Source organism: Carex rostrata, chromosome 6 (assembly GCF_964058835.1).
Source record: "Carex rostrata chromosome 6, lpCarRost1.2, whole genome shotgun sequence".
Taxonomy (NCBI): domain Eukaryota; kingdom Viridiplantae; phylum Streptophyta; class Magnoliopsida; order Poales; family Cyperaceae; genus Carex; species Carex rostrata.
Window position 1 is genome coordinate 12,008,295 of NC_135923.1, and position 15,617 is coordinate 12,023,911.

General features: G+C 33.6%; 2 protein-coding genes across 7 annotated transcripts; one reads left to right on the forward strand and one right to left on the reverse strand.

The window, feature by feature from the left end:
* The first annotated feature begins 3,417 nt into the window (after positions 1 to 3,417).
* Positions 3,418 to 5,754, forward strand: LOC144555729 (peptide transporter family protein). 3 transcript variants are annotated; one of them, XM_078304139.1, is made up of 6 exons: positions 3,418 to 3,433; positions 3,471 to 3,978; positions 4,550 to 4,612; positions 4,688 to 4,805; positions 5,122 to 5,239; positions 5,366 to 5,754. In XM_078304139.1, exons 2-6 carry the CDS (start codon positions 3,502 to 3,504, stop codon positions 5,403 to 5,405), a joined length of 816 nt encoding a protein of 271 aa, XP_078160265.1. In that variant the 5' UTR covers positions 3,418 to 3,433; positions 3,471 to 3,501; the 3' UTR covers positions 5,406 to 5,754. The 3 variants fall into 3 exon arrangements, with proteins under 3 accessions (XP_078160265.1, XP_078160267.1, XP_078160266.1); XM_078304141.1 differs by having other exon boundaries at positions 4,550 to 4,607; positions 5,366 to 5,752; XM_078304140.1 differs by lacking the exon at positions 3,418 to 3,433 and having other exon boundaries at positions 3,461 to 3,978.
* Positions 5,755 to 7,765: 2,011 nt separating this feature from the next.
* Positions 7,766 to 9,990, reverse strand: LOC144555332 (ubiquitin carboxyl-terminal hydrolase). Of its 4 annotated transcripts, none has more exons than XM_078303624.1 (4): positions 9,893 to 9,990; positions 9,293 to 9,545; positions 8,703 to 8,959; positions 7,766 to 8,583 (listed from the first exon to the last, which is right to left on the reverse strand). In XM_078303624.1, exons 2-4 carry the CDS (start codon positions 9,543 to 9,545, stop codon positions 8,155 to 8,157), a joined length of 939 nt encoding a protein of 312 aa, XP_078159750.1. In that variant the 5' UTR covers positions 9,893 to 9,990; the 3' UTR covers positions 7,766 to 8,154. The 4 variants fall into 4 exon arrangements, with proteins under 4 accessions (XP_078159750.1, XP_078159749.1, XP_078159747.1 ...); XM_078303623.1 differs by having other exon boundaries at positions 8,703 to 8,953; positions 9,287 to 9,545; positions 9,893 to 9,989; XM_078303621.1 differs by having other exon boundaries at positions 9,293 to 9,906.
* Between the last annotated feature and the right edge of the window lie 5,627 nt (positions 9,991 to 15,617).

Sequence of the window (15,617 nt, forward strand, 5' to 3'; positions counted from 1 at the left end):
ACTTGTTTGATACTTTATTTTCAGGAATTAAACTGTTTATTCGTTTGTCATGTTGAATATCATTGATTGCATCACTGAATTGTGTATAGCATTTGCATCGCCCAATCAAATTAAACTCGAATTGATCTGAATTGAATGATTTGCATGCTGGTATGGTTATAGGTAGTATCGATCTATCATGATCTGATTTTGATTGAAAGTCACCACGATTGGATTGAATATGTGAATGTATGTGAATGGATTTACGAAGTTAAGCACTTGGATCCAATGAATTTGCCAAGTCGGGCTGTATACTGACTTGGATTCCCAGGATCCTAAATGGCCTTAGGTGAACAGCCCTCGATATTCCCAGTACCGGTTGGGACGAGGGAGGGTGATTATGTTATGAGATGTGTGATTGGAAATCGTGGGTGACATGTGTAACGTCTATGGCTCGGTGGCATTTTCCTACGTGTTAATGCATTTGAAAGGTCAATTGAATATTACGACTATTGGAATGATTCCAAAGTGGATTTTCTTTATATGATTCGAACCAGACCTTAATAAACTGTTAAGCCAAGCGATTGCAGATGGGTGTCAGATAAAGGGTCCAGCGGTTGGCCATCTGTAGGTGTCAGTAACCCTACAGATGTGGGTTTGATAAAGGTTCAGCTCGAAAGAACATCTGTAATTGCTACAAGCCCTAATGAACTGAGTTATGAATCGAGTTAAGCCAAAGTATATGTTGTGTTTGAAATTCATCTTGGAAATTCCGTAAACTGTGTTGCAGGTTGATTTAACTGTTGTCGTGCATTGGCATTCTGTTATTTATGTTTACGAATATATATCTGTTTGAACTGTTATTGGTTTGGGTTTCATTTTTGAATATAGAGTTTGATTGCAAGTCCAATAATTCAACTGTGGCAAATTCGCACTGAGAATTTATTCTCACCCCCACCCTCCCGATTATTTTCAGGTTTGTTACTCGGACGCAGCAGATGAGGATATTGGCAATGCATATAAAAGATCCACTGCCTTGCGTGTATATGTGACGCTTGATTTATACACGCGGCAGGCTGTCAGACCCGGTGGATTTGGGGTGTGACAATTTTTGTTAGAGAAAGGTTGACGCAAGGACGATTGGGGAATGTTGATGCAGAGATGCGGGGTCCACAATTGGGGATAAATACTTACAAGTATAGGTATAAATACTTGCACGATGAGGTATAAATACTTGTGTGACGATGAGCCCGAAAGTATGTCATCATCGATCTCATTTGAAAGATAAAATTGCGTAGAATACGTTCGTGGTTTTAGATTCGCAAAATTCCTCATAGATTATGAGAAATGTGGACGACATTGAAAAAAAACAACCCACCTCTAAAAACGAGTATGATTCTTCTCCCCATGTAATTTGAGTAGTCCCCCCATATAGTCATATCAAGTTAGACATGCAAGTATTAATATCTTAGGTGCGTTTGGATGAATCAAGGAATAGCTCGGAATAGCAGCTATTCTTGTGTTCGAAATAGCTGCTAACCGAACATTTCATAGGAATAGTGGAATAGCAGCTAACTCGAGCTATTTCTTTGTTGAGAATAGCGTTTTTTTTCATCCAAACGTGTTGTGTTGAGAATAGCTCGCCAGGAATAGCAGCTATTCCTAAGTTAGCGCTATTCCTGTGTCATCCAAACGTAACTAATAGTTTGCAAGTATTAATTTATTATCTTCCAAGTATTTATACTTATGAATTTAATTAAACTTGAAAGATCACAGTATTTTGAATAAATTTAATTAAACTAGTTAGTTAAATTAGTTTGTAGAAGTTAAAATATGTTTAAGAGATAGGGGAATGATGAGAAAATGGAAGTGGAGAGTTTCATATAATTATTCTATTTTTTTATTTTTTTAGTACTTCTTTTTGCAAGCTGTTGTTCACTTCGTAACTGTTATCAACTAGTTCTGCCTATCTTTCTCCAACTGAATTTTATTTTTAAATATTTGGAAAAGGACGGATTCTGATTCTATTCTCGGTTCCATCGATTTTAGTATTGTAGCGATAAATTAATTTTAAACACCGGACCAACCAACAAGCTAAACCTTGCTCTGATAAGTGATAGTTAGGAATTAGGATTGCGTTTTCGTTGTATTGTAAGATGAATCCATATAAAATTGTTCTATGCTTTGGATCGGTGCTGGCTTCCAAAGAGATGACGGACTCATCCACACGTTTTCTCCGGCAACAAGAAATTCAACTTGGATTTTCTTCCTTTTCCAGAAAAATAAGATTTTATTATTTAAATTGAGTCGTACGATTGAAAAATGAACGGACTAGATTCATCTAAAAGAGCCTTTCCGAATTATAAATCGAGTCAATTTGATTCGTTTGTTTTAAATTTTTTAAGTCGTACGAATTGAATTAAAATAGTAAAATCCTGATTTTTTTTTTAGAAAAAGTAGAATATACAGGACAATACAATAACAAAAAAAATTGCATTAATAATAATTTTACTTCTCAATAAAAGCCAACACAATATTTATAAAAAAAAATTAATAATATAAATATGTTTCCATAATTTATATAGATTATATATTAAATTTGATCTAATTTAAAAATGTTGGTGTTTAATTTTATTAACAGCGTCAGCAATCAAATTATATAAAATATAATACACAGTCTATGTGATTGTAAATTAAATAAAATGCACATAAAACTTCATTTTTCAATTTAGATAGCTATACTAGTTCGGGATAGTAACAGCATTGTGAAAATCAATGTCGGATGCTGAAGTTATAAAATCAATTTGAATATCAGTATATTCCTTTCTACATCCAAAGTTAACTATCCCGTTTGTATACAATAAAATATATCTACGCTTGTGTGTTATTAATTATTATATTTCAGATTGTGATTCCAGGGTATTAAATTTTATTTTAATTATCACATCACCATCATCTCTTGTTTGAGAGGAAACAAATCTGCTGCGATCCGAATTGAATGAACAGTACCTTGAAATCCGTGTTTTTTCAAATTCAACTGGTAATTTATTTTGAGATGCATGTATAGAAAAACTAGCAGTTTGAAAATGCGTGCACAGAAAAAGTTGAATATTTAGATTTAAAAAAGCAGGAATTTCAGGTACTGTTTATAAAATTCGGATTGCAGCAGATTTCATTCCTGTTTGAGATGCCGGGCTTCACTTTTAGCATCAGTACATTAATTTTTTTTTAAATCCAAATATTTCTTTTTTGAGATTCCGGGCTTCACTTTTCGAGCGAGGGTTTCTGACAGGCTTAGCTTAAGAGCAGAAACCAATACCTAGATCCAGATATTGGAAGGAAGAGAAGAAATAATGAAGGTCCTTAAAAGCCCTTTCCAGCCCGTCAAAATTTGAAATTTGAAACTCTCGCCTCCGCTACCAACAGCCACACTCCCTTCCTCTGTTCCTCTCCAGTCCCCCCCACCCCCTACTGGCCTCCGCTACCAGCAGCCACACTCCCTTCCTCTCCAGTTTCACCACCATGGACAACTACCTCGACGACGCCGAGCTCTGGGAAGCCATTGAATCTGCCGCTGCCTCCTCCCGGCTCCGTAAAGGCCTACCTCAGCCCCGCTTGCCTCCCCCCTCTCCCATCCCTTCCCACCAGTTCGCCTATCGCAACCCCTGCCGACCCCGACCCAAACTTCATCCTGACGAGGTCGGGGAGGTGTTGCAACCTGAGAAGAAGCCTAGATCATCTGTCCAGGAGTCAATTGATCGTCGACTTGTGGTGGCACAGAATCAGGCAAATGTCCCACCCAAGCAGGTCTATCCAGATCCAAATCCTATGGTGTACCAGTCACCAGTGAAGACTCGAGTTGTGGTAAGTGAGGTTAGTCCGGTGGCGGAGAGCCCTTCACCTGCAACGGAAGGGAAGCTTGGATCGAGGCATAGCTTGTTAATTGGAGAGTTTCCATCTGTTGCTACGTTCAAGCATTTCCAAGACACGGCACTGGCGGTAATTTGGTTCTTTTCTGTTAAATTAAGTTACAATTGATTTTCTGACATGGATGTACATTAGAGAAGCAATGAGTGAAATTTGGTCAGAGGCATAGCTTGTTAATTGGAGAGTTTCCATGTGAATTGCTCACTTGAACTGTGAGTGCCAGAACTGATCTGAAAATTTCTTTGATCATCGTGTTGCAAGTTATATGAAAGTATTTGCTGATTAAGCATTAGTTCACAACTTAGGATAGACTTAATAAGTGATTGTTTCTGCTGTGAGTGACTATTTACAACCACTGTCAAGTGTTAACAATCTAGGTAGGTAGCTGAGATGCCGAACAAGTGATATCTTTCTGTGTAAATTGAGTAATAACAAGCACAAATTCACTCAATGCTTGTCTAATGTTGAAACAGCAACCGAGAAAGAACCGTAGAATTGAGGCTCCAATATTAACTTCTTCAATGGCGAAAGGCTTGACATTCATCTTGGTGGTTCAATAAATGATAATATTGGTATAAATAATATAAATTGTTGACGATAGTTCTCTTTATTCTCTTTTTGATTTATTGGTTTCCTTTTCCAGATTCTAGAAAAATCCGACTACAGCGTGATTTCTGGAAACCCCTATATCAAGAAATCTGGTAAAGTAAAACCATTTTACATCTTGATTTATGTGTATCAAATTTTTCTTATTTGTTTGTAACCTTATCTTTTATATCAGGATGGAGGAAGATGTCGTTTTTCTTCAATATATCTTATGAAATCAAAGATAAGACTATTGAATTTGATGAAAACCGAAATGTTCGGCGTGCTGAGTTTGTTGTCAGAGCACACATGCAGTAAGCCTCTCTAGATATGATTTTTAGCATATAGTTAGGTCTAATACCAGCACTCTACCAGAACGTGCGATATCAATGCACACATCAATTGGAATGGATCATGGCTATTCTGCATTAAATTTTGGTTATAGAAATGGAAAACAAATGTTCAATTGGCAACTTACCTCTTGGTATTTTGCTGTTAATCTAACATATGATATCAACTGATAGTCTGATACCTTCACAAAGGTTGGATTTTGGTAGAAGTTAATCATGCTCCTATTCTACATGGCCTTGCCATCTCCTGTATACTAATTTCCTTGAAAACTTTTCAAAGAGGTGGGAGGTTCTCTGATGGGTGGGGTTCATGCGAGAAGAGTGAAAAAAGGTTTAACAAGCCAAACCATGACATACCTAGCACTGCTGAAACGAGGGCCAAAAATAAAGCTTGTCAGGTAAGAGCCATAACAGAATCTCTTTGATTTCTCCTTTAGTTATAGTTTACAAATGATATAATAATTCTTTTACAATAAATAGAAGTTGTTTAATTGATTTTGTACATGTAATGTATGTTATTTCAGGATCTTCTTGGAATCGGGCATGGCAGCAAGCGCTGATTGAGAGAAGTCTGGTGTGACGTTTGATTGTTGGATATGAAAATCGTAGATGTCATAAACAAGATGGAAATAAGAAACCAAAGCTTAATGTGTATTTCTAGGAGCTTGTCTATTTTGTGTTCAAGGATGATCAGGTATCTTGCTGATAGTCCCCTTTGTTGTTGTTTTTTTCCCCAAAACTTTAGCTACACCGATAATTTGTTTTAGTTTTTGAACAATATTTTCTCATAGGATGACACATTTTCTTTTTTGCTTCTGGGATTGTACATGTAAGATAATATGCCTCTAGGGTGCTAAACTGCTAATAGGATATGTGCTTTTAAGGGAAACAATAGTCCTTTTTTTTTTTTTTAAATTATGTATGTTGTGAAGGGCATCTTCGCAGTGGGGCTTCTGAATATTGATTAAAAAGAAAGAAAGAAAAAAATGGAAAGCGAAAACATAACTATTCACAGTGATTTTTTATTTTTTATTTTATTTCAGGAGTAAAATACAGATGTTTTGCATATTAGGTCTTTAAATTGTAAGTTGCTGCAAACAAGCAGCTTCAAGCAAGCCCACAAGTATTAGCATTTAGCAACGACTTTGCATACAATTTTTGATGGTGGTTCCAAGCTTCTTGTAAGCATTCAAAGTATGAATGCCAAAAGAGACCAAAAAAAAAAAAAATGTGCTAAAATTACAACAACATTACCAATTACCAAAAGAAACCAGTTATCAGTTGCATTTTATTAATAAATGATGAGATTTATGATTGTTGCTCGTTCTCGAGTCCCTTTGCATTTGGAGAAGAAAATTTTTAATCCGAAAACACTTGCATTATCATGTAGTCATGTCTACCAATGGGAGTGTAACCTAAGTTTCTTATTTTCAAGTCTAATTGAATAGTAGAATCGCTCTTTTTCGGTTATTCCTTTTCTTTTCCCAGCTGTTCTAACTTAATCAAATATATCATATTAACTTGGTGTAACGTCTCGTGTTGCTTTGACACATTTATTTAAGCATTTTATAACCATAATTTTTATATAATTAGTTCAGATATTTTAAAACAATGTGTATAAATAAATAGTGATCTCAAATTAATAAATGTTATTTCTTATAGGTTTATTAGCTAAATTTAAAGAATAAGATTTAAAATCTGTGAAATGGAACAGACTATACAAAACAACAATTTTTAAAGGTATTAAAGTGTAAAAAATACAATAAAATACGTGAACAATGTTTATTGAAAGTTAATAAAATTTATGCTGGTTTTTTTTAAATTGATCAGTCAAAATTAAGCAGCTAAAAATATGTAAATCTTTTGCATAGAAAATTTGAATATGTAGAAAGTAAAAAAATAAAATAAAAACCATAAAAATAAAAACTATGCTTAGAGAAGCCGGACTATAATCAGCATTAATTTGAAAAACTGAATAATTTTCAGCTTTTGAGTGAATTCCGCCTTGTAAGCCGAATTTCCACCTAATTCCTCTTTGCTCACTCTCTTTTTCTAGCTTTGTTATGTTATTCCATTCTTTGTTTGTTCCTTTTTTTTTTCTCCGGAAATAGCTGTTTGCTGAATTTGTTCTACTTGTTGTGCTGCTAAAGCCCATATTTCAACCAGGTAAGAAGGAAAAATAGGAAAGAGGTTTGTGTGTTTACGTAGTTCAAGAAAGATAGTGGTTTTTTTTTTTTTTCATTGCAAATTAGATCTCCGCTCGCAGCCATGTGACAGGGTATATTCACTGACTGCAGAGAATTGGCGGTACCAGTAAACATTAAATCCAGGCCGCAAAATACTGAAGGATGAGAGATCCAATGATAATAAATATTTTGATGATGCATTACAAGTTCACAACTATTTATGTATTATTACATATTTAAACTTTTAAATTACAATGTTATAATAGTGTATAAACGTAAACAACAGTTATTATATATATAATTATTTAGTACAAAAAATAGCATGTAAACAACAGTTATTATATATATAATTATTTAGTACAAAAAATAGCATACTCGAAAATTGACTACGAAACCAACAAATTTACTCCGATCACAACAAAGAAAACAATCACTGAGCTGTGGAATTAATTGATGTGCAAAGAAATTTTCATCTCTTGATACTGTACGATCATGAACTGTAAATTTCACATTATCCAGTAAACAAAAATTTCTCATTAATAGAACAACAGCAACAATTTAAATAAATTTGAAATATAAATTATTGCTGCAAGCAAATTATTATCTTAACATGTCACAAAAAGAGGTTATTCGATCTTTTCTCATACTGAAGCTGCCAAGGCACGGCTGGTGTGCTCTCTGTTTGTTAGAGGATTTAAGATTCAGTGGATTATCATTATATCAGATACAGCGAACAATATCCAAAAACCGAAGTATGTGGATGCAAAAATTTATAAGTTCTACATGCTCATCCAAAATTTCAAATGGAATTTCGAATCTTACCAGAATTATAAAATTTCCTACATTTTATTAATGATGAGATCTATATTAGTTATTAACATTATGTAGGAGCTCTAGCTTCCCAAGTAGAATTTCCAACCATGGCACAGGTGACTACTCTAATCTAAACAACACCATGGCAAAATCAATCATGCATCTGCCTACACAAACCTCGCATATGGATGGATAACAAGGATCCTTTTTCATTTTGGGAGGGAAAGTGTCTCCAGAGAAACCCAAGAGGAAAAACATTAAAAAACATTAAAAAAAAAAAAAAAAACTATCATACTGGCCAGACAAGTAAGAACCTAGCGCTGCCTCCCTCCAGCATTATAAGCTCTTCCACCAGCATAATGTGGCTCCAATCCACGGCCATGCGCGTGGCCAGTAGATTCGTAATGACTTGCCTGAGTAGGATAAGGGCCCCGCTGGGCCGCATCTCCACCGTACCCACTTGGGTACCCTTCTGCACCATATGCACCATGGTAGGCTGTTCTCTCTGTTGCCTCCATGTTGTACCCACCAGCAGAAGGGTAACTGTGGTGGGCCCCGCTCGGCCGAGGGGGAGGAGTGCTGTTGTTTTGTAAATGGGCCATGGAATTGGTAAGTTGGTTCTGCTGGTATTGTTGGAGGCGTGACTCAGACTCCTTTCTCATAAGCTCCTCTCTTATCTTCCCTTGGTTTGCTCGCAAAACCACCAACTTCTCTTGATACTGCGTATTAATCTCATTCAGCCTCTGTAAAAAAAGAAGAGAAAAATAACATCTATAATTAAACTACAAGATATGAAGTTCAAATTTAACAACTCATTAGGAAGAGATGAAGTATCTGTAGTGGATTTGTGAAAGTTAAGTACCGCACGGTGCCTTAAAACCTCGGCATCCTCTGCATCATGCTGTTCTTTTAGTAGTTTTGTGAGGTCTTGAAGAAATCTCTGCTCCAGCGCATCAATTGTTTGCGGAAGGGCTGCATTATCCTTGTATCCCCCTTCCAATGCACTATTATTTGGATTTTCTGCCCTTGATTCCGTACTTCCCACCTTTTCTGTGCCATGTTTTGTATCTACTCTCTGTGCCTCATACATGTAATTATGTGAACCAGCCTTGCCTTGACCTATATACCAGTTCATAAATAAGAAGAATAAAAAAAAAATTTAAAAGTCAATTTACAGACAATGAATGAATCATTGTACAGTGCAGCTGCATTTTCCAGGTACAAGTTGTGTGGGAGGAACAAAACCAATGACATGTATCAGTTTACCGATAATTAAGCATTTTCTTTTATTTTCTCAACTAAAAACTTCAATTGAATCGAAAAATAGCTTTGATTGCACATTGAACCATTCTAGTTTTGAACATTTAGTCAAGAGCAAATTAGACAAGTTGGTACCAACACAACAGGTCGGTAGCATCAATGGGTATATGACACAATGACAGTAACACTTGCCTTCAGTGTATCCAGTAGAGTAAGAGGAGATCTTATTATTGGGGTCTTTTGCAGAGTCACGGTCCCGGTGCCACTGTCCCTCAGCAGGCCATGAAGATCCATAGTGTGAATCAGCAGGCCACAGAGGATCCTGTGTGGAATATGCATTCCCTGACAGTTGTTGAGGCGGGTAAGGATGTTGCTGTTGCTGTTGCTGTTGCTGTTGCAGCATTGGATGCACACCTGATTCTGTATACTGTCCCTGCCTTCTCATCTGATACAAAGACATATGGTTAATTAGGTAACTAATACAAAACGTAACAATTCCCATTTTTGCATTATATCGACATGACAATTTATAAAAACTGAAAAGTTACACTGAATAAACGCGCAAAAAGATACTAAGTGTATCTCTGACGTTCCTTTTGAGTTTTAAACTAACCAACTATACGGAAATCTTAAAGAAATGAAGAAATGCGAAAGGTTAGACCTTAACTTGTAACACAACTAACTAAAACCGAGAAAAAGAAACGAAATTGGACGAAATTAACGCAGAAACATCAAACACTAACCGGCAAGAAAGCAAGAAATCAATCTGAGAAAAATCAAAGAGACACTAACCGGCAGCTGAGGCTCGAAACTTGTAACTAATTTACGGAGGATTGCGTTGGAGAAAGAATTAGCGAGGTATCCGTTTCCGTATCTCTCGTTGTTAGATCAGATGTGAGAAAGGTGAAAGTAGGGTTAATACTCAGACACAATTGGGCTTTGCTTGAAAGTCATAAATGGGCTTATTTGGGCTATAAAGAGTTATTTTTTCTACTCAAATTGTTGCGCTCTAATTTTGGGCTTTGTTCTTGGATCTACTTTCTTTATTTCTTTATATAAGACAAGGTGAAATTTGTGAAAGTGTCTTTGCGCTCTAATTTGGGCTGTAATTATGAAGTTCACTACTCACTAATTATTACTCTAATTTTGGGCTTTATGGTGAATTATTTTTCTTCTAAAAGCTCTGTATAAAAGACAAAGTGTAAAATATTTTTTGGGCTTTGCTCTAGAATATAATTTCTTTTTTTTCTTGGATCATTTTGTTTTAAAGCTCTATAGTGTATTATAAGACAATTAAAGTGTAAATTAATACTCTCTACCTTTCATTTACGGCAAGTAACTATGTTTCTACTCTGTTCTATTCAATTTCTTTTTCTCTTCCATCTCTATTGGGTTCTGCTAAGTATCTGTCGCAATCAACATCGACAGAAGATAAAGTTTTAAAAAAAAAAAAAAAAAAAAAAACAGCAGTGGTGATGGTTTTCTCCTTCTCCACAGACCACAGATGGTATCTACTTTTAGGCGGTCCTTTAATTTGCTGTCAAAAGAGGAGAGGATTTTAAATGTTTAGTTGTATAGAATGATTTTGTCTCTGTTTTCACTTATTTACTTCACAAAATCACTTGGCCTTTCAGTTGAAAAAAATGAACACCGTAGTATTACAATTAGTATGTTATAACCGTTTCTGTCAATTATTTAAACAGGACGTGCATTAAATTTAAAACAAGTTAAAAGGCATTTAGCTTTCCATCAAATAATAATAAAATATTAGAATAATTATACTAATTCCCTCCCCCTGTCCCCTCTTTTTCTCCGCACTCTCTCTCCTCAATATTAACTTTCTTAACAATCTTTATTCCCCCATTTATTCCGCTAATAATTTTCATTTATCTCCGCATTAAATTAGACTGTCATTTAATAACAATCCCTACATTAATTATGCTGTCCTCTGATAACAATCCCCGCATTAATTATATTGTCATAAAATAACAATCTCTGCATTAATTATACTTTCATTTAATAACAATTCCCGCTAACATAAAGTATTTATCCATATAACATAAAGTACTTATCTATGTAACATAAATTACTTATACATATAACATAAATTATTTATCATTATGCTTGAGAAGTATTTATCATTGATGTTTTACTAAAAGTTGCAGCTATGTTTGTGAAATATTTATCCATGTAACATAAAGTATTTATCCACATAACATAGAATATTTATCATTATGTCTGAGAAGTATTTATTATTGATGTTTTACTGAAAATTGCAATTATGTCTGAGAAGTATTTATTCATGTAACATAAAGTACTTATCCATGTAACATAAAATATTTATCATTATGCTTGAGAAGTATTTATCATTGATGTTTTACTAAAAGTTGCAGTTATGTCTGAGAAGTATTTATTCATGTAACATAAAGTATTTTTCCACGTAGCATAAAGTATTTATCATTATGCTTGAAAAGTATTTATCATTGATGTTTTACTAAAAGTTGTACCTATGTCTGTGAAGTATTTATCCATGTAGCATAAAGTATTTATCATTGGGTGAGGGGATTGTTTATTTAATGGTCCCCAGTTGTGCGGGGACAATCCAAAAAAAAAAATTTGTGTGGGGATAACTGACAAGTATTTATGAGGGGATTGTTTATTTAATGGTCCCCAGTTGTGCGGAGACAATTCAAAAAAAAAAAAAAAATTTTGTGCGGGGACAATTGATGGATTGATTTATTCAATCATAAATAGATATCATTGCATAGGGATTAATACTTTGTAAATTCAAGATAAATACTTTGATGCTTCAAGTTAAATACTAACAGTTTCTGCGGAGTATTAATGATTGAGCGGTCCCCCATGACTTTTTTGGCAGTTTGTGCGGGATTTTTTGCGGGGTTGAGACTGCGGAAATTGTTATCAGGATCCGAAATATTAATAGTGAGAGTTCATTATTTTATGATGAATGATCAATCAAAATCTAATTGACTACAAAAATCAGTCTTAGGTCTAGTGGTAAGGAGCAACACTCTCAGTGTGAAAGTCGTGACTTTAAAATCTAGATGAAAAGTTTTTTATAGACATTAAATAAAAGTTAATAGGCTAGTCATCCACATTTCTAGATATAAAAAAAAAATGATTGACTACAATTTAATACATGCTCAATTTAAATAATTGAGAAAACATGTACAACTGAAATTTTTAATTTGAAATGGTATTTTTTTTAGAGGTTCAAATACCTCTACTTTTTTTGTGTCTCCATCATACTTTCTTTTTTAATTTTTAATAATAAAAATTCTATAATTTATATGTTAAAATAACTGTTAGATTTGATCTATATTATTTTCTCTATACGCGAACAAAAAAAATCACTTTTCGATTTTGACTCTTTATGATATCAATGTCCAAAATGTGACCACATTGGTGTATTTTTGCAAACTCTTCATACTAATGAAAACAAAACTGAAATTTTATGATGTTTTTTGTGGTCATAGAGAAAATCATATAGATCAGTTTTATTTTGACATTTGATGTTTTAAATTCTAAAAATCAAAGGTTTAAATAGCGTTTATCGCGTTATAGCGGACTGGTTAAAAAAACAGCGTTATACCAAAATAGCGCTAATAGCACCATAGCTTTTATAGTCTGAAAACGCTATAGTGTGCTATTTAGAACCTTGCTAAAAATAGAGCCATATAATGGAGCACAAAAATGAAGATATTTGAAACCTCCTCAAAATATATATATACTGTAAAAGTTGGATGTAACATAAAACTTGAATGTGTAGAATTAGTGAATTACTCTTAACGAAATTTACTTAAATTAATCTATAGCATGTACACTTGTACGTTAATATAGCACTTCTAATAATCTATAGCTAGCACTCCATGGATAACAATATGAACAATATGGACAATCATTTAGTCCAATTGGTATTCTCCAGAATTAAATTTAATCATTCGGAAATTATAACAAAGAGAAGAACAACCGATCTAATTTATTAAAATCCAATGAGGGAATCTAATAAAAAAAATTCAACGTTTATTTTGTATAAACGACTGAGAACCATTTATTTCTATGCAGTGTTTTAAAATGCGGTTTTGTTCATGCATGTGAAAGATCACTGCATACTGCATATGCGGATCTGTATGCGGAAGTACATATGCGGTTTTACTATGCTTTTTTAAATAAATATGTATAAAATAAAACTAATTTATATATCTAAAGACTTATTTAGTCTAGTGGTTTGTGCTCTTTAATTACCATATTATAAATTATATAGATTATAAGTTCCTCCATTGCAAAATAGTTTTTAGGTTTTTTTCAGATCTGTATGGACCATATATGTGTTTGTATATTCAAAACTGCATGAACTTGACTGCATAGGAATCTGTATGTTGAAAACCAATGCATAAGCATATGCGGCCGCATTTAAAACACTGTTTCTACGTAGGTAAGTTGGTGGTATGATATACGAAATATCTCATGGCAATACTAAATATGATTAATGGCAGTATCTGCTTAATTATTTGATCGCTTGACAAGCGAACATTGTACCAATATGCATGTGTTCTCATCAGAATAACATCATGAGAAGTTGCTTTCGCTGCCTTTGAATCAACAATACAATCGCATACCGTTCCTGGCCCATCATATGTACAACAATTATGCCTTTTTTATTTTGCTTGTCCTTCCTTTTAGTTCTATTAAGAATTTTAATGGCTTTGACATTTCTCTTTTTTAATGGCTTTCAGCCTTTTACCTCATTTTGTTTCAATTAATATTGAGTTTTAAGGTCTCTAAGTCATGTTAAGTCATCAAGCATTTATTATCATTGAATTAATCATTAATTATTATCAAATTTATTGATTGTGTTCAAAATTATTTAACTTTTCACTTATTAATATTCATCAATATGGTATATATATAATTTAATGCACAAAATTAATTATTTTATCTAATAAAACATTTAAATAATTTTTATGTTGCATTCTATTTGATACTAGTTATTTCATTTCGTAATTTATTTTCTTAATACATATTTTATTTCCGATACGAAGCTCAAAAAATCATATTACAAATGCCTTCAATAAAAAAATTATTGAACGAAAGGTATTAAGGAAAGCGCAGGGAGAATAAGTCATAATTTAAGTTATTTAACTAGATCAAAGACTTAATTAAATATATATATATATATATATATATATATATATATATATAGAGTACGGCTAACGCGCTTCCTCTAGCATATGGGCCGAAATGCTTCCGGTGGAAATTTGAAATTTCAAAATCCAAAAAGTCGATCTGAACCGTTCATCTCCTTCTCCATATTAATATCTGCTTGGAGACCAAATTTTACATTTTTCTGAAATTTTTTACTATTTATTAAGCCACTTTGAAAATCGCTGATCCAACGGTGGCTTAACAAAACAGTAAAACCATTGGATCAGCGATTTTCAAAGTGGCTTAATAAATAGTAAAAAATTTCAGAAAAATGTAAAATTTGGTCTCCAAGCAGATATTAATATGGAGAAGGAGATGAACGGTTCAGATCGACTTTTTGAATTTTGAAATTTTAAATTTCCACCGGAAGCATTTCGGCCCATATGCTAGAGGAAGCGCGTTAGCCGTACTCTATATAGATATATATATATATATATATATATATAGAGGTGGGTTACGGTGAGTTGCGAAGTAAAGCGACTATTTTACTTCACGCTCATATTTTGTGATTTTTAAGTTCAAAACGTCGATCCGAACCGTTCATCTTGTTCTCCATATTGAAATGTGCTTGGAGACCAAATTTTACATTTTTTGGAATTTTTTTACTATTTATTAAGCAATTTTGAAAGTCGCAGATCTGATGGTCCAGAAAATTTTAATGTTTTTTACTGTTCACAGCAAAACAGCAATTTTAAAAAATGCTTAATAAATAGTAAAAAAATTCCAAAAAATGTAAAATTTGGTCTCCAAGTACATTTCAATATGGATTAAACATCTAACGGTTCGGATCGTCGTTTGGACTTTCAAAATAAAAATACGGCGTGAAGTAGAAACGCGTTTTACTTCGCAACTCACCGTAGCCCACCTCATATATATATATATATATAGAGTACGGCTAACGCGCTTCCTCTAGCATATGGGCCGAAATGCTTCCGGTGGAAATTTGAAATTTCAAAATCCAAAAAGTCGATCTGAACCGTTCATCTCCTTCTCCATATTAATATCTGCTTGGAGACCAAATTTTACATTTTTCTGAATTTTTTTACTATTTATTAAGCCATTTTGAAAATCGCTGATCCAACGGTGGCTTACCAAACAGTAAAAATCAGAAGCTACCGTTGGATCAGCGATTTTCAAAATGGCTTAATAAATAGTAAAAAATTTCATAAAAATGTAAAATTTGGTCTCCAAGCAGATATTAATATGGAGAAGAAGATGAACGGTTCAGATCGATTTTTTGGATTTTGAAATTTTAAATTTCTACCGGAAGCATTTCGGCCCATATGCTAGA

Bases quoted from the DNA above. Each gene is read 5' to 3' on its own strand.
- LOC144555332 (XM_078303621.1), bottom strand. From the start codon at position 9,602: ATGGGAATTGTTACGTTTTGTATTAGTTACCTAATTAACCATATGTCT. The intron at 8,960-9,292 runs GCAAGTGTTACT...ACTGGTATATAG, and splicing joins CTCTACTGGATACACTGAAG to GTCAAGGCAAGGCTGGTTCA. The intron at 8,584-8,702 runs GTACTTAACTTT...CTTTTTTTACAG, and splicing joins AGGTTTTAAGGCACCGTGCG to AGGCTGAATGAGATTAATAC.
- LOC144555729 (XM_078304139.1), top strand. From the start codon at position 3,502: ATGGACAACTACCTCGACGACGCCGAGCTCTGGGAAGCCATTGAATCT. The intron at 3,979-4,549 runs GTAATTTGGTTC...TTCCTTTTCCAG, and splicing joins TCCAAGACACGGCACTGGCG to ATTCTAGAAAAATCCGACTA. The intron at 4,806-5,121 runs GTAAGCCTCTCT...AACTTTTCAAAG, and splicing joins GTTGTCAGAGCACACATGCA to AGGTGGGAGGTTCTCTGATG.